The sequence below is a fragment of the Rhinolophus ferrumequinum genome, chromosome 14 (genome assembly GCF_004115265.2).
Source record: "Rhinolophus ferrumequinum isolate MPI-CBG mRhiFer1 chromosome 14, mRhiFer1_v1.p, whole genome shotgun sequence".
Classification (NCBI taxonomy): Eukaryota; Metazoa; Chordata; class Mammalia; order Chiroptera; family Rhinolophidae; genus Rhinolophus; species Rhinolophus ferrumequinum.
This window is the reverse complement of record NC_046297.1, coordinates 13599582-13627348: the sequence shown is the minus strand read 5'-3', so window position 1 is coordinate 13627348 and position 27767 is coordinate 13599582. Positions and strand designations below refer to the sequence as shown.

Below are 27767 nucleotides of genomic sequence, written 5' to 3'. Positions count from 1 at the left end.
TGTGTTGAAGTGGTGATGAGTTTAAGATTTTTACAAAAATATAAATAGTCATCTAATAACTTACACAACGTTTCTAAATAATATGTTCATTGAAAGGGGGAAAAGTGGATTATAACTGCCACATGAAGAACTTTCTTCAAGAAAAATAGTTATGGGTAATGACCAGAGGAATTTCTAAAATAATCTTGTAAAAGACCCCCAACCCCCACCCCAAATAACCTACTTTACCGACTTTGTATTACAGATTCTGCATTTGCTGTGCTCTTCTGTTTGTCTTAACTACATCACAGTTTCTGGGGGAAATGTTTGAATATGTATATTTTGAAAAGTGTCCCAATTGATTCTGAAGAACCACTGCTATGAGACTACTTACTCAACCATTTGAAAATCTAGATGTTTTTAGTGTGATAGTAAAACGTAAAATTTGATGAATTTCTCAAGTATTCCTATGTTGTGTCTTGAGCTGTTTAGTGAGTTGCTGTAATATTTCATCTTTTCTGTAGTACCTTGCACCTGAAGTAATCAGAAAACAGCCCTATGACAACACTGTAGATTGGTGGTGCCTGGGTGCTGTTCTGTATGAAATGCTCTATGGGTTGGTATGTATTTCTACTCTTCCATTATTATTCTGATATATTATAATTGATTTGAGTTTTCTCTCTTTTCTCTTTCTGTTAGTACTCTCATGGACTCTTAGATAACACTTCAGAGAACAGTAGTAGCCTGGTTAAATGAGTCCAAAACCACGTTAGGGTTATGCACAAAAAGAACAACTTTTCATTTCATTATTAGTTTTTTTAGTATAATTATTTCTCTGTGATCCTGCAGGTACTCTCATCCAATTCGCATTTTTAAAGAAGAAACACCTAGAATTAAAATTATTTGCTTTTAATTCAGTTTACCCCAATCATGATGCTGCCTAATTTCAAAAAGATAGAAAGAAAAAAGAATTTTGTATTTATCAGAAGAATGCCTTTTGGTTTTTGTCTTGTATTTTGTTTAGGATTTAATTAATACACTGGTGCTATACTTTTTCCATCACTGAGAACCCTCTATTCCCTTCACCATAAACACTGTCTTGAAGATTTCATTGAAAACAAGTGATGTTTACTATGTAATCAGTTGCCCTAGTTTTTATTAAAGACACATAAGGCCAGCCAGAGCGTCTGGTTAACATGCGTAAAATTGTTTCTCTGCATTGAGTAAATAACATTCTGACCAAATGCAAACAATTTAGGCATTTTAGTTAGCATACATATACTTAGAGGAATAATATGTTTTTATTTAGGTTTTTTTGAAATATTCAAAATCGTTTCTAGCCTCCCTTTATGGCCCCATGCGTGTCCCAAAGCCTCAGGCTGGGAACCATCCACTCATGTCCCCTGGTGCTGCCCCCACCATCAGCTGAGACCTGAGTAGGTCTTGTTTTTGGTTGTTGTTCTGCTTTTGTTTGTTTGTTTTTCCTGAAAACTGGGAGCTCTCATTAAAATTCAACATGTGAGGTACATTGTAGAGTACTTGTTTTATGTTGTTACTTGGAATACTAGAGCCCTTTGATAGCCAGTTTCTGGGGGAAATGTTTGAATATTTCCCCAAAGGAATATTCTTTGCCCTTGACCAAGACGCGCTTGTTGAAAGGTCTAGTTTTCTGGTTATGCCTGAGATTTAGAACACCTGATAACCACTTTATACCTTCCTTTCCCTCGGAGCTGGCAACTTGCTATTCTGATAGTTCCAAATCCTTTGAATTTCTTTAGAGGACTTTGAAAGTCTTCTGTATAAAATTCAACTGATTCAAAAGGGAATATCCGTTAATGAGACTTATATTAACTATTTAAAAATAAAGTTAGATTTTGCGAAATAAAAAAGTTTTCTATTTCCTATAAAAAAGAAAAAATGACAAGCCTATAACTCCCTTAACTTTAAAAATTATTTTTGCTTTAAAACTTTTAACTCAACGATTAACTGGCCAATCTTTGTGTTGAAGCTGTAACTCAGGTCTTCAGGCTGTAACAATAGAATTTTCCTTCTGCAGAGGACACCCATAAGGCTGTCCTCTACTTAGGAAGGCACACTGTCTTCAGGTCTCCATCTCTACTAGAAACCTCAGTTCTAATTAGTTTATTCTCCAGTCTTAAGAAATTAGTTAATGTTGGATCAGTGTTGGATCTGTTTTCCAGTAATTCTGTCATTGCACCTATGACGTGGTTGGTGGTGGTTTTCTATAAAACAGATCCTATTACAAGTTTTAGACAATTGACACCTGTCTACAAGGTGTTATTAAACAGACTGGCCCTAATTTATTCAATGAACACGTATTAAGCTCTTCATTTGCTGGGTTTTAGAATCACGTTCGCATCTAGAGGCTGCACTGCAGATGTGCACACACCCAAAGAGGCCTGTGCATTTCTGGAAGTATACAGACCCAGTCTGCTCCCTGTAGATCTAGGCCAAGTCCAACTATTTTAACCCAAACACGATGGCATTGTTTAGTTAACAATGCTTTATTTTGCTTTTTTTGTTCAGCCTCCTTTTTATTGCCGAGATGTTGCTGAAATGTATGACAATATTCTTCACAAGCCCCTAAATTTGAGGCCAGGAGTGAGCCTCACAGCCTGGTCCATTCTGGAAGAACTCCTAGAAAAAGACAGGCAAAATCGCCTTGGTGCCAAAGAAGACTTTGTACGTACATCTTTCCCAGTACCCACTTTATTTAAGCTTCTTTATGATTAGAAGGTAAAGCCGTATTTTATGCATTTAATGGGATGAATACAGCTTAAAGGAGAGCAGCATGAAAAAGAGGCATACTTGTGCCAACAATCGCACCGGTGTTTATATGTAGCTCTGTACAGTGTAAAGCACTTGCACTCGATCTCCATAACAAATTGATCCTGTCCTCTTCATTCCCCACATCCAGCTTTCACACTCTGTTATTTATTTGATTTTTATGTTAGAAGTTTTCCTCCTCTTGCTTCTTTTTAAGAAATGTGTGGCATACATTTTTTGATTCTCTAAACTTTGAGATCATTTTAACAAGAATTGAATTGCCTCCTGACTTCAGGACTTAATGCCTTTTGCCTTGAACTAGCTAACATTAAATCACTTTGTTTTCTGAGAATTTGGTCACACCTCCTTAAGACGATTATGGAATCTACAGGTTTATTTTTTTTTAATAAAAATCAGGGTAATTAAATTGCTAGTGTAGTTACCAGGGTTACGTTCGTGTGTCAGTAAATTCACGAACTATTGAGGAACATGAACTTTTTAAATTCGTTGCAAATTTCTCAGAAAGTTCTTGAGGGCTGTTGGTCAATCTTGAACTTGAGCTGTGAATAATAAACTCTTCTGCTACTGATTTTTCTGTCCTACACTCCCAGTTCAGCTGGTGGCTCTGTCAACAGTTCTCCATCCATCTGGCATTCCATAGTGCACTGTTTCAGTCAGTCTTGCTGATACTCCATACCTTCTTGCCCCCTTGGTGCTTTTATTGAATTCATTGGCAGAAATCGCAACCATGGAGAAATCCACCTGTCATCTTCTGGGCTGCCGAACAGTGCTGAACAAAGTTGCGTCACTAGGCTGAAAAGGGCTCTCAGACCCAATTCCAGTGTGTGTGCGTGCACACATTTACACGTGCTTCCCCACACCAACAATTTTCGGACACCGGCAGGGTGTCTAAGAATTCAACTCAATCCTGACACTGTCTACCTGGAGAAGGAACTGGGTTCCACAGGTAAAGGGCTCAGTCCCGCATTAATAGGAAATGAGACACCACTGTTGCTTTCATCACTTAGGCAATTCCAAGGGGTGTGGGAGCTCCATGGCAGAAATGGACAAAGACCAAAGACACATTTCATATTATAAATCACGGTATCACATGGGCATATGGGAAGCACTGTGGCATCATGGTCATTAATCTCTCTGCTTCACGCTGCCTGGTGGTGCTCCTGTGTTTCTCCAGCTTACTCTGCTACTCTCTGTCATAACTATTACAGACCTTCTCTCCAGATTTCCTGAATCCTCCTCCTCCTCCTCATCTTCCTCCTTCTCTTCCTCCTCTTCCTCCTCCTCCTTCTCTCCCTCTCCCTCCTCATCCTCCTCCACTTCCTCCTCCTCTTCTTCACTTTTAGCCTTCTATTTTATAGGGAAAATAGAATGAGCAGAGCAGAACTAACTCAGCTTCTTGCTGTCAAATTTGCAGACCTACCTGTACTAGTTCATGTCATTTCCTTCCTATTACAGTGGAAACAGTCAGTTTCTGCCTGTTCTGGATCCCAACCCCTGGCAGGTAAACCTGTGCAACCTTTTTTATGCACAGATAGCTGCTCCCTTTCGTTGTAGTTCCTTCCAATCAGTAATTAAACATTATCAAATCTGTTGCTTAAAACAAACCAAAAACCCCTCAGCCCTACTGTCCTTCAGGGTAATAGCTCTTTTTCCCTTCACAGCCAAACTTGTTGAAAGTGTCTATATTCATTCTCCCTTTCCCGTTCTCTTTTCATTTCTCAGCTTACCGCAAAATGGCTACTAGAATTGCTGAATACTTCTGTTCCTCAGCGTGCGTTCTAAGCAGCATTTAAACTTCCAACACTCTTGTTCCCTAGACTTCTGCAAGCACACACATTCTTCTTCCGCTTTTCTTTCTGCATTTCTGGGTCCTCTTCCATAATCTCCCGTGTGAGCGCCGCCTCTTCGGCTGACTGCGAAGGGTGGCAGCTCCTCGTGGTTGTCCTGAAACCCTCTTCTGCCGTGTTCTCTTCCTGGACAATGTCAATCAGCCCTGTGGCTTTGGTTACCTGTGTGTCTGTCTCCCACTCTTCCTCCTCCAGTCCAGATCTCTCTTCTGAACTCTGGATTCCTATAATATCTGCTTGTTCGACACCATTCCTTGGATTTCGTGAGAGTTCCTCAAACACCCCATCTTCAAAATTGAACTGCTATCTTTCTTCTGTGATCTTAGGTCAGAAATCTGAGAGTCATTCTTTCTTTCTTTTTTTTTTTCCTTTATGAATTTATTGGCATTTTTGTTAAGATGCATGTAAAAATTTCAAATAATTTTTCACAGTACACAATGAAAAATGTAACCTCCCACCCCAGATCCCTATCTCATTCTCCAGAAATCATCACTATCAATATTGTTTTTCTGTTTTTTTATTCTTTCAGCAGAAAGCCATGATAATACCCATTTCCTCCCCACCAACTTTTTTTTACACAAATCAGAGCACATTGTACTCTGTTCTATACTTTTGTCATTTATCCTAAAGATGTCTTTCTGTATCAATATTTTCTTATATGACTATAAATTTGATATATTAAATAATCAAATAATTCTTCCCTAACACTGCTTTGAAGTACTTTTTATAAAATTTATTGGGGTGATACTGATTAATAAGATTATATAAGTTTTAAGTGTATACAATTCTATATCATCTGTATATTGCATTGTGTGTTCACCACCCAAAGTTTAGTCTCCTTCTGTCACCATATATTTGAGCCCCTTTACCCTCTTCTGCCACCCGACCGACGCCTTTCCCCTTCTGTTGTCTGTGTCTGTGAGTTTGTTTGTTCGTTTGTTGCTTACTGTTTTATATCCCACATACCTCAATCTTTTGTCGGGCTAATTCTTATTCATCTTTCAGAACTCTGGTCAAGCATCACTTTCTCTAAGAAGTCTTTCTTTAAGCCCACCAAACTAAGTTGGATCCTACTTTATACGCTTTAGTGGCATCTTGCAGGAAAAAAAAAAAGGCAACTTTTAATAGTAGCAACCCAGAGTGGAATACATTTTGGTAGTGGAGCTCATCATCTTGATTTTACTTTTGCCCCACTGTGCAAAACTCTTTTGCCTGACTTTTTCATTACCTTCCCCATTTAGATAGTACTAATAATTTTTGTACCTACGTAGTGCTTTTTTCTTTTCATACCTCTCTTATTTCTGTATTTTCCACTGATCCTTAAAACACCCTTTGAAGTTTCTAGGGTAGAAATGTTAACCCCTGACCTATGAAGAAATTGTGACTTTCAAGAGGATATAACTCTTTTTTTCATGTGTGCTCAAGTACTCTTTCTGCTAGACTATTCTGCCAGATGAACAGAGTAAACATGTACCTAAAACGAATTATTGAAGGACAAAGTGGTAATCGTTTTGCTTCATAAAATTCTTCAGTGAATACCTAATATATTCTTCACAATTAGTAAAGAAATATATATTTCTTTAATATTCTAGCTTGAAATTCAGAATCATCCCTTTTTTGAATCACTCAGCTGGACTGACCTTGTACAAAAGAAGATTCCACCACCTTTTAATCCTAATGTGGTAAGTACATATCCAAGTCTTTCTTTCTAAAATAGTGAAATGTAGAACTCTTGATCATGATAATTTTAGCAATAGATCTCAAAATCTAATCTGAATGAAATAGAATTAGTACCTAAATATTTGTTAAATATGTCACTCAGGGTTGTCTGGTACACCTGATGACTTCAAGATGACCAGTAAGATTATAGTTAGATTGATAAAAATTTCTTCCAGTACAGTAATTATGAAGTGTTTCTTTGGATCATGAATAAGAAAAGGGATGAGCTCAATGGGTTAAAAAAAAAAAAGGATGCAAATTAAAGTATGAGGTATCATTTTAATACCTATAAATCAACAAATATTTTAAGGAACACAAATGTACAGGTTTTTTCTAGATTGATATAAAACTAGGTATAGGCAGACATTAATGGTAATGTAAATTGTTACATCATTTTTGGAAAACAGTAAGACAGTATTATAAAAATACTCATGTTATTCATGTTAGTTTGACGTGTTAAATCCACTAATGGAAACATTTTACCTAAAGATAATTTTTGTTTTAAAGTGGAAAAGCTGCATCAAAGACCTGTTCTCAATATTAACATGGCCGGAAGTTTTTGGAAATTAATATATAATAGGGAAAATGTTAATAATCATCCGTAGGTCAAAATGTTACTGAAAGCTTCTTATATGTAAACATATATACCTTTTATGCATTATAATATGTAATTTAGTCCTCAAATACTACTATTACTATTCTTCTTATACATGTTTTATGAATGGAAACTCAGAGATGTCACATAGCTGGATTTAAAAGTAACAGAGCAAGGATTCAAATCTGTGCCTGATTCCAAAGTCACTATTTTTTCTATGCTTTGTTGTGGTCTGTTGCCTTTTCATGTTAAATAAATGATAATAGTGGTAACAAATATAAAAGTGAGCAGACACTTGGAAAATCCTTATAATGTTAAATGAAAACATGGCAAGTATAATTTTTGTGACTTATGATTACAGCAGTAAAAATAACGAATAGGAACTAGAAGAGACTATAAACCAAGATTGATTTGGGGTTGCAGGATCATAGGTGAATTTGTTTTTCTTTCATTTTAAGTTTTGTGGTATTGCTGTGAAACTCATGAAATACTTTTTTAGTAAATTAGAGCAAGATAGGGAAATCACTTCAGGACAGTCAGTATTATTTAGTCTACTCAGATTTTGTTAAAGGTTAGCCTCACTGCATAGCTGATAGCTGGAATAGGGTGATATTATATACCTGTAAATATAACAATTTTTGTATTGGCTTATTTCATGTATCTCATCCAAAAGTGACTGTTACACAAGTGACTCTATTAGGGAAAATTTCTGTCCCTCATTTCCAGAGTTTGCAATAAGAACCTAGGATCTTTAAGAGTATTTTTATTCTCTTTTTACTGAGAGCCCTGCTGAGTTTAGTTATCCTCAAATCATTGTGTCATCGGGCACATTAAAGAGATAGGGACTCCTGAGCACCATTGGAAATGCAAACAGCGTTGACTTCAGAGTCAGGTGCCTCCAGGTTTGGATCCCTGCTCTTCTATAACTAATTAATTAAACTTTTTAATAGTCTATAACTAATTAATTAAACTTTTTAAAAGCAACATCCACAACTGAGACACCATGAAAGAAAAAAATGGGTAAATTTGAGCACATAAAATTTATAAATGTTGGGGTGGCCTGTTAGCCCACTTGGTTGGAGCAAGGTGCTCTCAGCAACAAGGTTGCTGGTTTGATCCCCACATGGGCCACTGTGAGTTGCGCCCTCCACAGCTAGATTGAAACAACTGCTTGACTTGGAGCTAATGGGTCCTGGAAAAACACACTTAAAATAAATAAAAGTTTAAAAAAATACATTTAGAAATGTTTGCATAAAAAAACAAACACTGCAAATAACATTGGGGAAAATTTCCTTAGCATATAAAGCATTCTGATAAGTCAGTGAGAAGACCAAGGACTAGTCAAAACATGGACAAGACACAAAATATGCAATTACAGAAAAATAAATACAGGTGGCTTTTAAATATATTAAAATATGTTAAAACTCACTGACAATTGAAAAAATGCAAAACAAAATCCTAACAAGTTACCATTTTTCACCTAAGAGATTTAACAAGGATCAAAAACTTAGCTAGAGTAGGGTAAAGTAGATATTCTCACACACTGTTCTCAACACTTGTATCTTTTTACTTAACCCTGACAACAATTCTATGAAATAGTACTGTTATTTTCTACATAATACAGGTGAGTTAACTTAGGCACAGAAAAGGTTCAATTACTTGCCAAAAATTAAAAGTTGCAGAACTAGAATTTGAACTCAGGCATTTTGAAGACAGAGCCCCCTCACTTTTTGTTTGTTTGTTTGTTTGTTTCTTCTTTATTGGACTTTTAGTTTAAACAGTAAAACATGCTTATTCTAATACGTAGTTCCGATAGTACAGAGGTGTATGAAAATAAGTCAGTCATCTCCTCTATTCTCCAGCCTCCTTCAACTCTTAATATTCAGTTAGTACTAGCCACGAGCCATAAGGACTTGCTCAAAATATTTATGAAGTCACGTAAAAGAACGTTTGCTTTCATTTATTGAGCACCTCCTACCTATCAGATTCTAGGAATTTTATGTATTAACATATCAAATCTTCACAGCAACCTTAACAGGTAGGTGGTGGTATTCTTATTTTACCAAAGAGGAAACAAGCTCACAGAGATAGGGTAGTTTATATAAAGAATTAGCTAGCAAATTTCACAGCCAGAATTCAAACCTTATCTATTCCAAAGGCCACAGTTTCTAGGGTTATATGTAAAAATTGGATGACTTTTTTTATATACATAATTTCTAGCAGTCTTTTTCCTCTGTGGTGGCAGAATTTCTCATACGGGAAGATCTAGCATTCTGAGTTTCCCCGGTCTCTGCTCTGCTGTTTGTAGCCCTACTAGTCTAACTATATCTTTGGATTGTGATATCTGCCCCGAATCCGTATTTGTTCACCTCCGTTAAACTTGGTGACTTGAACATTTTAAGGATTCCCTTCCCGTTTGGGCAGAGATAACTAGAGCTTCAGGGATGGGTTTAACAGTGAATCACCTGAATTGGTAAACCCAATTTTTGTCTTTAAATACATTGAAAGGGGATAGTCCATTAGCTTGTATCCATTAGCTTGTATGAGATTAGCAAAGGAAGATAAAGAACCAGTGTCTTTGAGCCTAAGCAGACACCATGCTTCATTTCCCAGGTTCCTGGTCCCCTTAGGCCTCTAGAGCTAGGGTGTCATAGCTGAATTCTTAATGACCTCTGTGGTACAAGAAGAGTTACCTTTCACAATTTTACTTAGAACCCCTTCATTCCTTCATCAAAAGGCTTCACCTACCCAGAACTGAGAAACTGCATGGGCAGGCATTTGATGGACGGCATTTGATGGAACGCAAAAATGCTATCCTGAAAACCTACCTAAACCCCTTTTCTAAACTTAGAGGTGATCAATTGCAGGGCCTGAGATTCAAATTAACATAGGTAAGTTCTCTGGTATGCTCGCCTTCCTCACCCTTATCTCTCCTCCCCCCACCCAGCAACAAGAACCTTCCCTGTTGGAAGGACCTCACCTAAATAATACAAGTCAGGAAAGGATAAACAGAAAATGTTTCAAAGCAATGATGAAGACATCTGAACAGGAATAAATACACAAATTCATAAAGGGGTTTTAATGAAGGACTAATTTAACGACAAAAGCTAAGGTAAATAATAGTGCTTTTGATGTTTTAGACAGGACCCGATGATATCAGGAACTTTGATGCAGCATTTACAGAAGAAACAGTTCCATACTCTGTGTGTGTATCGTCTGACTATTCTATAGTGAACGCCAGCGTACTGGAGGCCGATGATGCATTCGTTGGGTTCTCTTACGCACCTCCTTCAGAAGACTTATTTTTGTGAACAGTTTGCCATCTGGAAACCATTGAGCAAATATAAGTGTACGGATGAGACTGGAACTTCTGTTTGTGTGAATATACTCAAATATGTTTAACTAGTGCCTCATTTTTACATGTAATGTTAATTATGAAAAATGTATTTTCTGCTGTATGCAAGAAAATAGGGCATTTCAAAGAGCTAAGTTTTGAATTAAAATTTGTATTCTTGTTTATTAAGCTTATTTTTAAACAGAAATTTTAAAAGCTATTGTTCTTAGCATTAACCTATTTTTAAAGAAAACTTTCGCTAACGACTGTTTTTTTCCCTCTAAGTTTACACTAACATCTACCCAAGATAGACTGTTTTTCAAGTCTATTTCAGTTCAGTTAACATACATTAATGCCTTTGTAACTCTACTTTTACCTTTGTTCTCAGATCAGAACTATGCAATTAGTACATGGTTGTTTAAGAAGAAACCATATCTGTCCATAATAAATCATCGTTTGACATGATCAGTCTTTGATAGGATTAAAATATAAAAAGCATAGTTAACACATTGGCTGCTCGTTAACACTTTGAATAACCATTTTGCAGATCAAATTAAGAAGTAACAAAATGAAATCCTTTGCTTTTGAAATACCCGTTGAAATTTGTGAATTATTTTTTCTCTCGAGTGAAAGTAAAAGTTTAATAATTAGACATTTTAAGTCTTCCCAAAGATCTGAAGGGTAATAAAGTACTGCTGAATTTGTTTTTAGGTGGTGCCAAAAATGAATGTCTCTGTGTCATGTATTTATATTACAAATACATTCTATTTATGTTCTTTTCGGTCTTTTGAATGTTTAATATACTGTTAAGTAGGTCTAAATCTTGGTATTTAGTTTTGCAAATAGCTATTCAAAACTGTCTCCCGAATTGGTTGATAAGTAAAAAATACTGAGCTTTCTAGAGAATTTACCCAATTGGGAATTAAAAAGTAGAATAGCAAATTCTGGGTCAATATAAATGTATACAGTTTCACTGCACTGTAACAAAAGTTAAACATAATTCAGGCAGATGCCTAGCCAGTATTTATGTATCTCAAAATATGTATGGGAAACTGATCTTAAAGTCATACTAAAAACCAACTAGTGTACTTATAATTGTAAAAGAGAATAACTACAGAAAAACTAAAGAAGAGTGCTTATCTTGGAATTTTGATTTTTAGTTTAGAGATTTTTTTTCAAGTCATGTAAGAAACATGAAAGAGTTTAGTGACCCAGTTTAGATGCTTCAAGAACAAGCATTCTTTCCATGTATTTTTCTCTTGAGAAAGAAATCACAAGAACATTTCACATCAATACCCTTTGGCTTAAAAATGTTCAGCAGAATGGAGGGAGGGGAGTGTGCATTTGTTAGATTAATATTTGCATTCGATACACTGAATCTTCCTTTAGAGGTAAGACTTTAATAGCGACACTGTACATATTTGGTTTATTTGGCACTACTGCTTATTATAAAGCAAAATAAAAACTGTAGTTTCTTGTATGATTTTTTTTATTTAGCCTCTCCTTAATTAAATGCCAAAAATTAAAGTGCAATATTGTATATTTTTAAGAACAAATTTAAAATAGAACATTGATGTTTCTCAAATTGCAAGAAATACAGATCTTATATAGTATAATAAAGCTAGCAAAAACATTAGTGATTATCTAATGCCTGTCGTTATTTAAAATTGGTGTTGGTTACAGTAGTCATTACAAAATGAATTATCTATGAGTGAGGGAGAAAAGTAAAATTTTAACTAAATATTTGGACAAACATAAAAATTACTTGATTATGCCATATCCCAAGGTGATTGTTCATATGAAACCCTAAGCTGTACATACATGTGTTTCAGGTGGCTTGAATACCTTGAAATGATACGCCAAGCTTTGTGTGTGAATGAAATTGACTTAGGGCAGGGAGTGCTACATAGCTTTGTTCAGATGCTCAAAAGGATTCACTGCTGTAAAAATAGATTGGCTTTCTTCTCTGCCACTTTTGTTCTCCTTTACTCGCCTAATATTAAGAGAAGCTACTCTCTAACTTCCCTGATAGCATTCTAACTGGAGATTTATATCATCTATTTAGCATTTTTGGTGTCTTACCAATATTGTATAATCACCCATTTGTAATCCTTTAAACATATTCCTTGGTAGTTAAAAGGACTCCTACACACGAAAGTATTTCTTATTTTATTATTCCTTTATACTTATTTTCACAGAGGTAATTTAGTCAGAAAGAAATACAGCTGTCTCAAACTGTAACTTTTTCATGATTTACCCAGAGTCAAGACAGTAGAAAATAATTTACAGCAAAGAAAAAAGCCAATAGAGAAGTAAAGTTCAGAGTGACATTTATAGCAGTGAAGTAGCCAATCAAAGGTTCCTACAAATAAAAAGTTAGTTTTGCAAATTGCACTGAAAATGATAGATCATCATATGAGGTTTATAGGAATAGTGTAAAATGAAGAAGTACATCATTCTACATAACCCAATTGACTGGAAGAACCAGACACAGTTGGTGATTTTACAAAATCAAACATAACTTGCAAGTTTTTACTGTAAATTTTGTTTTTGCAGGAATGCATAATTGTAGATTCATCATTTTTTCTAATATAGTTTCATCATTTTCACTTTATTAGGGAGCAGAGATTTCCTCTTCAACGGGTAGTTAAATCTTTGTTATAAATTCTACAATGAGTTGTCAATATTTAAATGTTTTTATGTTTTGTTATGGAGTTCAGAAGGCTTATATACAGGAAAACAGACCCACTCAAGTGGTCAAATTTGATCTCAGTGTGTTGGATTTTTTTCAGTTCTTTCCAGATGGTATTTAACATAGCCTTGCTGTGTTGAATTTTTCTCTTATGCCTCAATGATAGTAAGTGCAACAATTACAGCTTACTTTATTAATGGTGCATTGATGTTGAACACTACCAATTTACTTTAGTAAGATACCCCTTAGTGGTATGTTTCAATAAGATATCAAAAATTAGCAAACTGTCCTTGTTTTCAGATGACATGAATATGTGGTATATCCAGTAGAATTTCTTAAAGTTCTGGAACCAGTAAGTGAGGTTAATATACACAAAAGTCAGGCAAGTCTCTCTTATATACCAGCAATAAACAAGTGAAATTTGAAATTAAAACCACTATCATTAACATTAGCATTCCTCCCTCACCCCTAAATAGGTAGAAATTCTAACAAAATATATACAAGATCTATACAAGGAAAACTACTTTCTACAGATTTGCCTATTCTGGGCATTTCAGATGAACAGAATCATACAATATTTGGCCTTTTGTGTCTGGCTTTTCCCTCTGTGCAGTGTTTTCAAGGTTCATCTATGTTGTAGCATGTATTAGTAGCTCATTTCTTTTTATGGCCAAATAACATTCCATTGTATGTATATATCATATTTTATTCATTTATCAGTTGTTTTCACTTTTGGCTATTACGAGTAATACTATGAACATTCATGTATAACATTCAAATTCTCTCATATCTATATAAAGTGTAATATGTGACTTGGAATTGTTAGGTCATATAGTAACTATGTTTAGTCCTTTAAGGTAGTTCCGGAATGTTTTTCAAGTTGACTACACCATTTTGCGTTCCTGTCAGGGAAGTTTTTAGTTTTCATGGGCACCCTTGACCTATGATAACGAAATCCAGAGGTTTCTATCTATCTCTGCTTTGCTCTGCATAAAGGAGCAGGAGTGATTAACGCGGGTGAAGCTCACATGCGCCTAGTTGCCCTGGTGACTGGGAGGTGCAGCCTCCCAGCAGCCCCCGCGCTGCCAACCGTCTAACGGTACGCGCATGCGCGCGAGGGCCTCCCTGGCGCCCTGTGGCGCGCGGTTGGTGGAGTTTGGTGGGTTCCGAAGTGGGTGTAACGCAGTGCTGGGCTGGGGTCCGCTGTACCAGACGTTGGCGCTGTGGGTCCGAGGGGTGCTGGATCCCAGGGGGTGAGGCCTGATTCGCTGTCAGCCGCTTTGGTTGTGAGGTTTTCCTGCTGACGCGGCAAAGAGCGAAGATACGACCGCGCGCTGGTTCCAAGTGAACCAACAATTGGATTCTTTAGACTGTGGGGAGACTGGTAGAATTTTTTATCCCCATTCGCTTATTGAATGCTTTCCACCGGCTTCCATGTCTTTTCCTACACTTTCCCCTTCCTTGAAAATGCACCCACGCGCAGGACCTCCGCTTTACACAGGTGATACCCAGCGCTTTATCCTGTTTTTCTGAGCTACTGAACTCCATCCAGGCCCCGATTCACGTCACCCTAGTGTTTATATCTATCTGTCTGGGTGTCCCAAGAGCCTGTCGAAGTCAGAATATCTCAAATGAACTTGGTAACGTTTTCCACTCTTCTCCGGGCTTCCATATTTCCATTAGAGCAGCAGCATCCACCCAAACCACCCAAACCCATATTGAAAACTGACAGGCTGGTGGTCACCAGGTCCAGTGTGAAATCTTTAAAAGTCTAGAATGCATCTCCTCCATTCCATTTCATTCCTAATACCCCAAATTAGGCCATCTTTCTCTTCGGACTATTTCATTAGCTAGAAACATCTTCCTCTATTCCTTCCCATTTTCCACACTAGCAGCAGGCATTAATTTCCAAAATAATAATCTATTACTCCCCTGTTAAAAAAAAACTTTGATGGTTTCCCTTTGCCTATATAATGATCATGAACTTCAAAGGCTTTCATAATCTGATTGATCCTCATCCAGTCATTTCATTATCCATAGCCTCCCTTTCATTCAGCATCAGAAAGAAACCTTTATGTTCTGATGAAGCACTGATGTAATGTCCTGAACACAACATAACACTTTATTGTGCGTACTTAGGGCCACAGAGAAATAAACTCTGAAATTTCCCCACTATACACTACTGAAAAGGACAGTCTCAATTATTTTTCTCTGGAAAATCGCCTGAATTCCAAGTAATAGGGATATGGATTCAATAGTGTAGATCTGAATACTAGGGAAAAGGGGGAGTTACCTTTGGAAACTTACTCTCTTCACCTTTCCTCCAATTAGTGAAATCTTACTCATCAATCAGATGTCACCTTTAAAGTAGAATTTCATTGCTGCTTCTCTATGAACCCACCATTTAAATCAAAATGTCCTAAAACTATAGAAAATGTTATGACCCCCTACACATAGATGACCCAAATTTTGTGAACTACTTCGTCTATGTTGTCCTTTCAGCGCTCCCTAGTACATTAACATTTCTTTTATAACACAGAAGTTGTAATTTTTTACATATCTGTCATCCCTCACTGTACTCTTTATGAACAGTAGGGACCATATATTATTCATCTGTATCCCCAGTGCCTAGGACAATCTGGCAAATACTAAATGCTCAATAAATACTTGATAACGAATAAATATGATAATCATTATTTCTGACTTCTCTGAATTGGCAACTCTTTGAAGGCATGATCCAATCTTATTCATTTTATCCCTAACACCTAATACAATTATTGGTATATATTGCTTCCCATTAGTGTTTGCTGTCTTTAAATGAATTTTACGTATTCCATTCTCTACTATGGTTTAGTGTTTTATGTTGGTCACTAGTAAAAGACTGAAAGCTGGAAGAGGCCTTCTCTAATACAACTCCTTCATTTCCTACAGATTAAGATACTCAACCAAGGGAATTCAGTAATTTCCCCATAGCAGCTAGGAAATGCTTGTTCTGAGAACCAAGTTCTCAGATTTGTTAAGTTAACTTTACACTTTGTTGCTCAGATTGAATTAATGAAACAACTTTTACCACTTTCATTTTTTAAAGAATGCCTGCAAGGGGACCTCATCCAATATTTATTTCAACCAGCATTTTTTTTTTTTTTAGTACCTACTCTGTAAAGGGACATTTGAGACTCCTGCTCTTAAGTTTGCAATCTTGTGGAGACTTTCATAGCCTAGTGTTGATGAAAATGTTATTTGGCAAAAGAAAACAGTTTAGTTTCTCTGGGTAGGAAATTCTTAAAGTTGGAAATTTTACTTTGTTTTATTTCACTCTCAATTTTAAGTTTCACAGTATGTAAATTTTAATTTATTTTATTTCTAGGAGTTCTCATCTTTTCTATGAGTTTCAGCATCTAGTTTTTACCAGCTTTTGTGATTTAATCAGTTACTGATAGAGAAGAATCGTTAACTAGGAGAAAATGTCAACTCTAAAAATGAAAGAGGCAGCCCTTATCTATCTTGACAGAAGTGGAGGGCTCCAAAAGTTTATAGATGATTGCAAATACTACAATGGTATGTTCAGCAAAGGTGACTTTATTTTAGAAACTTTAAAATAAATTTCAACACATAACTATCCTCATTTTTATATTTGTGTTTTTTACAGATTCAAAACAAAGTTATGCTGTTTATCGATTCAATATTTTAATAAATCCCTCTGATGTTGTTGAATTAGATGCTGAACTTGGAAATCACATTTTACACCAGCCTTTAAAAGCTGCTCAAGTTTTTCAATCAGTAAGTTAAAGCAAGAAATAATTTTTTGCCACATGAAATTTTTGGTAACTTTTTTGTTTGTTTGAAATCACAGGTCTGTTTCATTGCTGTTAAGACTCTATCATTAATTGGACAATTACAGACTGAAAATCAAGTAAGTTTTTGTTAAATTTGATGAAGAAAACTAAGGTACAATACTTTTAAGATAACTTGTATATAAATATTTTTTATTCTTTGTTTATTAAAAAGATTACATTTTTTCAAAGTTTAATAGAATATTTTACATACACATCTTTATTTCCTGTATTATCACTTATAACATTAAACATTTTAAAAATAAAATATTTCAAACAGACCCCAAAATAAAGATAATAATACAATGATCTTCCATATATCTATCATTCAGATTTAAAGATTGAAATATTTTGCCATACATTCATCATCAATTTTTTTTCTGAAATACTTTAAAGCAAATCCTAAACATTCTGTTATTTTACATCTACATATTTTAGTATCAACCTCTAAAACTTGTGGATACTTTTCTTATATAATCACAATACCATTATCACCTCTTACAAAAATTACAGTAATTCTTTGGTATAATATCCAGTCTGTATTTAAATTTACCCATCTGGATTCTCAAGAATGTCTCACAGTTGATTTGTTCAAATCAGGATCAAAACAAGGTCTAGATATTACAATTGGTTCTTATATCTTATTAAAAGTCTGTTTAGACCTATTTTCTTCCCCTTCCTTTTTATACCATTGAGTTTTTTAGGAAATTAGTTAATTGTCCTGTAAAATGTCATGTAATCTGGATTTGTCTGATTATGTTCTTGTGGTATTTAACTTATGCCCCTGTGTCTCATATTTCTGAAAAATAGAAATTGGCTCTAAATACTTCCTTAGATTCCGATTCAACTCCTTTTGACAAGAATACATCATAGTTTCATGGATTTCGTATTGCACGACACTAGGAGAATGACACTCTCTGTGGTCCCGATTTCAGCAAAGCCGCAGCTGATCTGTGGGTTCAGGTGATGTCAGCTGATAGATCCCTCCAATAGTACAGCCTCCCATCAACTGTCACCGAATGGTTTTGGCAGTTGTTGATGATCACTGCCTAGAATCCATTATTTCATTAGGAGTTGCAAATTGTGATTTTTCTAAATTTAATTTTTAATTACTTTCTGAATTTATTAGTTGCAATTATTCTATAAGAGAAGTTTTCTTTCACCAACTACCTGGTTACCCTGAGATACAGTTTGTACAGGAAAGGCAGAATATATGTTTGATTATTTCCATTTACAAATTTTCAGAGCTTAATGAGTTGAAATCTAGCGGCCTCCAATGATGCCCAATAATTTTGGGAGTTTTTGGTTTTCTTTTTTTTTTTTTAATTATGAAGAACTCACTGAATTTTTAAATATATCTGATATACTTCAATGACTCTGTCATTCTTTTTGATGCTTATATTACCCTACGTTTGGTCATTGGGAGTTCCTTGAATTTTGCTCCTGTCTCCTTTTGACATATCCAATTAGTTTTTTATAGCTGTCGTGGTTTCTGGCACAAGGAAATGTACCAGGTCCATCTGGTATTATTTTCTGTCCCAGACCTGGAATCAGCCATTTCCCCTGAGGAGCCCTGGTTCCTTTTAGGGGAGAAATTATATTTAGAGATCACAATCTGGGCAGTAGAAGTGTTCGTTGCTATTGAATTTTGTTATTGTTTCATAAGTCTTTTCAGTGGCTATAGCCAGGAAATGCATATTTTTAAGGAAAAATTATGAGTTCATAATGTTATTTTCAATTAAAATACAAGATTATAAGGATTTTGCATCTTTAATTTTATATTTAAATCTCTTAGGCTTAAAATTTTGGTTCTACATTTACAAATCATTTACTTGACTTACCCTATAAATATCTTATATATTGTAAATTCAATTGGATCTGCAGTCTTTATTAATACCATTTTTATGTTCTTATTAGATTAATATAGTGCTGAAGTTAACACATTTACCTCCTCTGCCAAGTTATAGTCTTGATTTGTGTGAGTTTCCACTTGATTATACATCTCAAAGATTTTATATGATACAAGGAATTGTGATTGCAATGACAACTGTAACCAAGTATACACAAGGTGCAAGATTTCTTTGTTCAGATGAAGCGTGCCCTCTTTCAAAAGGTAAATATTAGAATGTAAAATCAAAACATGAAGCAATTTTTTGTTTAATCCTAAATCATGTTTTCACTTAGTTATAAAATATTCACAGAGTAGAAAGAATGCAAGAAAATTTGGTGTCTCCCAAAATTTGGTGTTTATTTTGCATAATCTTGAAATGCGTTCTTTCTTCCCTTCCTCTAGGACCAACTTGACAGGTGCTCTTGTTTTGCTAAAGTGCTTGTTCTTCTCACATTGCTTCATGAGTGTTTGTTCATTTTCTTCCCACTCCGTGTAATGTCCTCTCTCCACCCTTTGGCTTAACTTCAGTTCAGTCCTTCTCCAGCACACCTTTCCCATTCATCCCCACTTCTCATTGGGTTGGATGCTCTCTCTCTGAACACTCTGTAAATGAATGCTGCACATTGAAATGATTCGTATTGCTGCCTATGAAATTGTGTGTTTCAATATCCATATCACCAGTGCCTTAGCCCAGTATTTGGCAAAACATAGCCATGTAATAAATGTTAATCGAACTGCTCTGAACCCACCTGCAAAATTGAATTAATTACACTCTGAATTAGATTAATTTTAAAGGACTGAAAATGGATAGCTAAGTCCAAAGGCAAATTTAGCTTCCCTGTTTTCATTCTTTCAGGATTTCAGTATATAAGAGTGCATGTGCCTGGTGCTACAGAATCTGCAACAGTAAGAAATGACTTTTTGTGTGATCTGTGTTCATCTGCACTTGAAGAAGACAGAAAATTTAGAGTACTTGGTGGTAAAAATGCATTTACATTTTGTAATTACAATTTTAAAAATAGTGTCTGTTATATTAATGGGGAAATTAAATTGAATATATATTCTAATAACGTTTGTTTTTGCTCTTCGCCTTCAGATAAACAGATAGTTGAAATAATTACTTCACAGGCACTTCATGCTTTTCAAGGATATTCTAACAACCAGCCATTTAGGTTTCAATCTCTTACAATTTTCCTAAGAGGTAAGTTCTGTTTGAACTAAAAGCAAATTGCTATAAAATATATAAAATAGGTAGGTAGTTGACTTCTTTATGCTTTTGTATTATAAACAGTACTTTTATACAGTAGTATCTACTTAGCCATGGTTTTGCTTTCTCTGGTTTCAGTTACCTGTGGTCCACCATGGTCTGAAAATATTAAATGGAAAGTTGCAGAAATAAACAATTCATAAGTTTTAAATTGCACACTGTTCTGAGTAACGTGATACGCTCTCATGGTGTCCTGCTCTGTCCTGACCAGGACATGAATCATCCCTTTATCCAGCGTCTCCACATTGTACATGCTTCCTGCCTGGTAGTCACTTAGTAATCGTCTCGGTTATCAGATCGACTATTGTGATATTGCAGTGCTTATGTTCATGTAACCCTTATTTTACTTAACGTCACATTCACATAACTTTTACTACAGTGTATTGTTATAATAGTTCTACTTTATTATTAGTTGTTGTTAATTTCTTACTGTGCCTATCTTATAAATTAAACTTATTCGTAGGTATATATGTGGAGGGAAAAAATAGTATATATAGAGTTTGGTACCAACTGTACTTTCAGGCATCCAGTGCGGGTTTTGGCACATACCCCTGCAGACAAGAAGGGACTACTGTAGCTTAAGAATCACATGTCTTCTTATTCTTGAGCATTTTACAGAGTCTTATTTAGCTAATGTACCAATTATTCAGTCGTACAACATTCATTTAAAAAGCTGTTAGGACCTACCTACTATGTCCCAACCACTATGCTAAGTCTCAGGGTCACAGTTATTCATGGGCATGAGCTCCCATTATTCTACGTATGTGTGTTACGTAAGTATTAGAGTTGTTGTTTTAGAATATAAGTTTCATGCAGGTAGGGAATGGGGTTTTTTACCTCACATAGTAAAAACTGAATAAATATTTGTTAACTAAATGAGTGAGTGGGGTCAAGACCTGTGAGTAGACCGAGTTTGCCATGAAGGAGGAAATTATTGTCATTATCAATCACCCAGGGAAGAAGCGGGTCTTCTTTGAGAAGCCAGAACAGTGAAAATGAGAATGGGCTCAGCCTCTTTTCTCGCGCTAAAATTGAAGGAATTAAAGTGTTCGGAAAGAGAGAGCGTGGATGTCATCTAGACATAGGACACTCAAGAGTTAGGAAAGTAGAGACTCAAACAAGAACTTTGTTCTCTATGTCCTGACAAGGACGAGGCAGGCATGGAAGCCCAGATGTAGGGAATTTTTATATAGCTAATTGCTATGTGCCAGGCACGCTTATATACGTCAACTCATTTAGTCACAGCAAACCTATCATGTAGGTTCTATTTTTATCTTCATTTTACAGTGTGGAAACTGAGGCACAGAGCAGTTAAATAACTTGTCAAAGGTCACTCAAGCTAGTATGTGGCACAGCTATGATTCAAACTCAGGCATTCCAGCTTCAAAATATATGTTTTTAACTACTTAATTCTTTTGTATTCTATATACAAACCATACATTACAATATAGAAATATAAGTGGCTATCCAACTTATATTTTATTAGAAAATCCTTTCTTCAAATAAACTCTTATATAGAACTCAAATAAAAATTTAAAAATTAAATAAATAAAAGTAGGACTTTGGGGTTGATATCAGAAGAGATACCCAGATTTCCCAGCCTCCTTGCCTTCCTTTTACCTTTCCTTGACCTCAGGACACATCCGCCAAACTTTTAAGATTCCGTGGCACAGTTGAAAAACTATTCACTTTTATTTTCCCCTTTTAATTCATTCTGTATCATTTAGTTGGTATTTTTTGTTGTTATTGTTGTTGGTTTGGTTGGTTGGTATTGGGATTTTATTTTCTCAATTCTTGATCCTGATTCTTCCCTTCCAGATCTGCAGAGTATACCAATATGCTTTCTGGAGCTTAAAAAAAAAGCAAAGAAAAGAAAGAGAAAGAGGGAGGAGAATAAAAAGTGAAGATCACTATTTGATCTTCTTCATAAAGAGTAGTTGATCCTGTTCCTCCTTGTGAGCTTTTCTTTCATAGCTTTACAATCACTCAACTTCTAATTGTGTAATGGAGGATCAAGAGTTTTAGCGTAGGTCTTTTAAAATACATTTTGAACTTGGCGGAGGCTTTGCCCAATCTGTAGGTGTGAGAGAGGAATCTAGTATAATGCAAGAGGGTAGACTTTGGAGATAAGCAGACCTAGGTGGAATTTCAGTTCTGGTGCTTACTGTTTAGCCTTGTACAAGTCACCTAACTTCTCAGCTTCTTCATATGTAAAGTGGGGATAACAATATCTATCTTACAGTTTACAATTAGATAATGTATAAAAATAACTTGCCTATATTATAGGCAGTGAAGAATACCTTTTAAAATCATTTTCTTCCCAAATAAAAGTATTATTTTTAAGGTGATTACATTTCTTGTCATTTAATGCAAAGATGTTTCATTTTAAATAGAATGATCTTGTTTCTCCTTTTGACTATATATAGGAGACTATCTAGTTGCTATGTCACGTGCTACTTGAAGTTAATTCATCATTGCCTATAAGTATCAAAATTTATCAGAAATAAAATTGCCTCAGTTTATAGTATTAGTGCTACTTTATATGGAAATAATAGTAAACAAAAGGAAATGCTTTACAACTAATTTAACGACTGAATTGTTACTAGTTCTAATCTTTGAACCATCTGATCAGGTACAGGTTTCATTTAGTGAACACATATTTTCTTTTGTGTTTAATAATTTTAGATGAATCTGTGAATAAAATGAATATAGGAAATGAGTATAAAATTATTGGAATTCCAACCTGTGTAAAAACTTCACAAACATCTGTCTGTATAGAGGCAAATAACATCACTTTTTGCAACCCAAAAGGTGAGGAAAATGTTAGTATCATGCATTAACAAATATTTAAATTTAAAATCAATTGTTCAGGAAGTAAGTATTGGCTGCCTGAGTGCTGGGCACTCGTCTAAGTAAGCACTAAGGATTCAATTGTGATCAGAACAGTCAAGGTTCCTATTCTTAAATCATATGGTAGACAATCAGTAAAGGTGTAAACTAATCAATAAGACAATTTCAGATATTAAATGCTATGAAGGAAATAAAATGGGGTAATATAGAACCTTGTCCACAGGAAGGACTCCTAAACTCTTTTGCCTAAACCTTCTTTTTTTTTTTATAATTAGCAATGAGAAAACAATGATTTAGGGTATCAACAGAGATTAGTCAAAAGTTTTTTCTACCCTCACCTTTATTTTCTAATTAAGGCAATACTAAGTAACTGTTACTCTAAGAAAGAAAACCCAATAAAATAGCGTCCTTTTCCTTATCTGAGTTCTAAGCCAATCAAGAGATGTAAGACAAAAGAGAAAGGCAGATGGTGGCCAAAATATCACCATTATTACTGACAGTTTTCTTTAACAACATCAACATAAATTGAGCTTAAGTAAACCAAAGTGGAGAGCAGACCTGCTCTTTTTACTTGGCACACAAGTGTCTAAATGTAGGAAAGGCTAGTTAAATCTTGAATAGAGTTAGCTTTTTTTTTTTTTAGAATCCCTAGGTAACCTTCTGCAATAATAGAGAGACAAGTTGAATTTAAATGCAAATGGATTCTAGATACTTCTGCTTATCTTATAAAGAAAGCGTCAATAAAAATGTTGATGAAAGAAAACACTAGTGGACAGTAGACATTTTAGTGATCTTTTAAATATTTTCTGCTGTGAAGTGTTTCAAGATTTATTGATTTGGTAGTAGAACGTGACTTATATGTATCGTGTTTCCCTAAAAATAAGACCTAGCTGGGCCATCAGTTCTAACGCGTCTTTTGGAGCAATAATTAATATAAGACCTGGTATTATATTATACCGGCTATTATATTGTATTATACCCGGTCTTATATTAATATAATGGACACGTGGGGTGACTGCTTCCTTTTATTACATTCCCTGGGATAGAAATGATAGACTGTGGTGACCTCCAATCATAATTTAATATCATTATAAGAATTTAAATATGGCATTAAAAGAACTGCAATCTGATATTTTAGATAAATGGAATTAGATATCTATAATGTCGTTTTCTTGTTTTAAAACCCTTTTTAACATATGTGTTAATATTTACTTTCAGTTCCTTCAGGGATTAGTGACCATTTCAGGTGTCTCCTCTCTTTGACTTCCAGCTCATGCTGGAAGTTTACAGCAATACTCGCCAATATCTTTGCATCACAAATTGTTCCCCCCGGGAGTTACAATTTGCTCAAGCTCTGTTTGCTGATGAGTCTAGTACAGACAAGTGACCGTAACAAGGATCTGGAAGACTGCCTGGATATTTTAATTATAACAAGTGATGCTCTACTTGTAGACAGGTAAAATATGTGAACTTTTTCAAATTATAAATTGGTCACAGATTTGCACAAATCCTTTCCATGAGCATTATTACAAGACAAATATTTAGAATTTATATGGGTAGTATAAATATTTAAATAAACTTTTACCAATGAAGTTTAAAATGTGAATTGAGAAATGGATATTTATTTTCAATACTTTGAGAATTTAACCATTCAGAGTTTCAACCTATTTCCCCACTCAGACCTTTACAAATAAATGCGTCTTTCGCATTTCCCCCATTCCGTAGCTTAGTGTTCTGCTTTTGTACTATTTTCATTTTAAAATACTCTCTCCTCTAAAAGCCAACAAGCCGTCTTCTTATTTTTCTTTAAGATTCTACTCAATAATACTGACTCACTACACCCAAATAAGGCTGTCAAAAGTGCCAAAATTACTGTTTTTGGGGAAATCACCCTAACCTTGGAATAAGCCTCTACTCAGCATTTTGGGGCTCCTCACTAGCAAGTATCTTTTTATAAAAGTTACTTAAATGTTCAAAAAAAAGCTAGGAATATGTTCCTTATATTAATATCTTTTATGTAATTGTAAAGCAAAAACATTTATAGAATGAATTTAAAATTAAAAAAATAAAATTCAAATTAACTATGACTTAATTGGACAGATGGTGTTTTGCTAAAATTAAATCAAAATTAAATTGCAATGTAAATATGGTGCTAACTGCTACAGATTGCACCAATTTAATCTTCCAATATGAGCATGACAGTATTTGTTTCCTCACAGCCTTACCAACACTGGGTATTATCAAGCTTTTAAAATTCTCCATCTGAGTGGTGGAAAATGGTATTTTATTTTAATTTGCATTTCTTTAACTGGAAATAAGTTTTAGCATTATTTATAGCTTGTGAAACTCTTCTGTTATTTTTCTATGAAACTCCTTGACCATTGTTCGCTTTTCTATTCAGTAATTTATTTCTAATTGTTTGTGATACCTCATAAATTAAGGCCTTTTTCTGTTTTCCTGTTTGTCATTCACCTTTGACTTTTCCTATTTGAGGCTTATGAGAGATTTGGTTTTTTTGTTTTTGTTTTTTAGGTAAAATTTACATATAGTTAAATAATCAGATTTTAAGTATACAATTCAATGAGTTTTGACAAATGCATACACTCCTATAAGCCATCACCACAGTAAGATATAGAACAGTTCCATCACCTCAGCAGGTTCTTTCAGTCCCTCTTCCAATCAGTTTCTATTTCCCCTGGTGATTTCTGTCACCATAGATTGATTTTCCTGTTCTTGAATTTCATATAAATAGAATCATACATGGCATACACTTTGGGTCTAGTCTCTTTCGCTCAACGTGTTTTTCATGTGTTTGAGATTAACTCAGTTGTATGTATCAGTTGTTCATTGTTTTTATTGATGAGTAGTATTGCATTACATGCATGTCCCAGAATTTGTTTATCCATTCTCCTAGTGATGAAGGTTTGGTTTTTGCATGTTTTGACTATTATAAATAAAGCTGCTGTAAATATTCTTGTGTAAGTCTTTTTGTGAACTTTTCATTATGTTGGATAAATACTTAGGAGTGGAATTGCTGTGTCATAATATAGATGTATATTTAACTTTATGAACTGCCAATTTTCCAAAGTGGTTGTACCATTTTACATTTCTACCAACAATGTAAGGTTCTACCTGTGCTGTCTTTCTCAGTTTAGCCATTCTAGTTTGTATGAAATGCTATCTCATTATGGTTCTAATTTGCATTTCCCTGATGACTGCTGATTTGAGCTCTTTTTCATGTGCTTATTGTTACTCATATTATCTCCTTTTATGAAATGTATGTTCAAGTCCTTTGCTCACTTTTAAATGGGATTGTTTTGGATGCACATCCTTTGTCACATATGTGTATCACGTACTTTGTCACAGATGTATGAAATTTTCTTCCCAGTCTATAAAAAACTTTCATTTTTTTTCCTTAAAGATATCTTTGATGAGCAGACTTTTTGGTTTTGATGAAATCCAATTTATTGTTTTCTTATATGTTAATATTTGCTGGGTTTTGTTTAAGAAATCTTTGTCTCCTACCCCAAGATCATAAATATATTCTTTTATGTTTTCTTCTAAAAGCATAATAATTTTCGCTTTTATATTAGTTTTGGTATTTATCACAGGTTGATTTTTATATGTGGTTTGAGGTAGGAGTCAAGGTTAATGTTTCTCCTATGCATTTATCTAATTTTTTTATATCATTTGTTGAAAAGTTTTTCCTTTCCCCATTGAATTGCTTTGGTACCACTGTTGAAAATCAGTTGAACTGGGTATAAACTTCGTATAAAATTGAACTGGGTATAAATTTATTTGAACCCTCTTTTCTGTTATTTTGACCCCTTTGTCTATAATTACACCAATATCACTCATTCTTGATTGGTGTAGCTCTATGTTAAGTTTTGAATCTAGTAGGGTGAATTTATTCCTCATTTTCAATATTTTTTTTCACTATTTTAGGTTTTTTTCATTTTCTTATAAAGTTTAGAATCCATATGTTAATACCAACCTTTCCCCCTAACCCCCCTCCAAAGAAACCTTTAAGGATTTTGATTGGAACTGCATTTAACTCAAAATTAATTTTGGAGAGAATTTGTATCTTCATAATGTTGAGTCTTCCAATCTGTGTATATGGTATACATCTGCATTTCTTAAATCTTCCTTAGTTTCTCTCAGCTATGTTTTGTAAAGGTCATGCACATGTTTTGTTAAGTTGACTTCTAATATTTGATATTTTTGATGTTATTAAAATTGTAGTGTTTTATTATTTTCACTTTTCAAATATTTGCTTTGAATATATAGAAATACAATTGATTTTTGTACTCTGACTTTGTGTTCTGTGAGATTGTATCAGTATTTTTAAAAATTCCTTTACTGATTCCAATGTGTAGCGAAGTTTGAGGTCCATTGTTCTATATAACTAGATTCTGAGCCCGACTGCACATTAGAATCACCTAGGAGAATTTGAAAATTTATACACATATGTATGATTGTGGTCAACTCCCAGAGATTCTAATTTCCCTGGTTTGGGGTGGGGCTTGACACTGGAATTTTTAAAAACTCCCCAGGTGATTTTAATGTGAATTGAGAACCACTGCTCAATAGGCTTGCAAGTTTCTTTCTGAATCTCACTCTCTCATTTTATATATCTTCAAACTAACACCCAAATTCCTTGGAATGGCACATACACTAGACATTTTACAGCATGTATCTATCCACATTTAGGGATGCTGCTTCTCCCTTTTGTGCCCTGCATGTCTGTGTCTGCTCATCACAGTTGACTGCACCAGCAAGCTATGATTTCTGTGGCTAGACTAATCAGATTTCTTTCTTAGAATTTAAATTTGAGAAATGAAGAGGCCGAGGCAACTGGCCAAGAGATTGGAAAGCAAAAGATTGTATCAAGGGTTACCAGGATACATAGGCAGTGGGATAGTCATGATGGGCTATTGGCAAGCTTAAATGCA

At 34.8% G+C, this 27767-nt stretch overlaps 2 protein-coding genes across 7 annotated transcripts in view; both read left to right on the top strand.

Annotated features, from left to right (window-relative positions):
• SGK3 (serum/glucocorticoid regulated kinase family member 3) overlaps window positions 1-11885 on the top strand; it is a 107473-nt gene extending 95588 nt beyond the window's left edge. For 4 of the 6 annotated variants that reach the window (XM_033126126.1, XM_033126127.1, XM_033126129.1 and 1 more), the window contains exons 15-18: window positions 504-599; window positions 2527-2682; window positions 6227-6316; window positions 10089-11885. In XM_033126126.1, the coding sequence (XP_032982017.1) occupies window positions 504-599; window positions 2527-2682; window positions 6227-6316; window positions 10089-10259 (513 nt within the window). In that variant the 3' untranslated portion in view covers window positions 10260-11885. The remainder of the gene's footprint in view (window positions 1-503; window positions 600-2526; window positions 2683-6226; window positions 6317-10088) is intronic. The other 2 variants (XM_033126130.1, XM_033126131.1) reach the window with 1 other exon arrangement.
• A 4451-nt stretch (window positions 11886-16336) lies between these two features.
• The window catches only part of MCMDC2 (minichromosome maintenance domain containing 2), a 31224-nt gene continuing 19793 nt past the window's right edge, over window positions 16337-27767 (top strand). The window contains exons 1-8 of the mRNA XM_033126782.1: window positions 16337-16532; window positions 16624-16754; window positions 16828-16887; window positions 18725-18920; window positions 19555-19677; window positions 19795-19899; window positions 22651-22776; window positions 24034-24271. Of these exons, the coding sequence (XP_032982673.1) occupies window positions 16439-16532; window positions 16624-16754; window positions 16828-16887; window positions 18725-18920; window positions 19555-19677; window positions 19795-19899; window positions 22651-22776; window positions 24034-24271 (1073 nt within the window). The 5' untranslated portion in view covers window positions 16337-16438. The remainder of the gene's footprint in view (window positions 16533-16623; window positions 16755-16827; window positions 16888-18724; window positions 18921-19554; window positions 19678-19794; window positions 19900-22650; window positions 22777-24033; window positions 24272-27767) is intronic.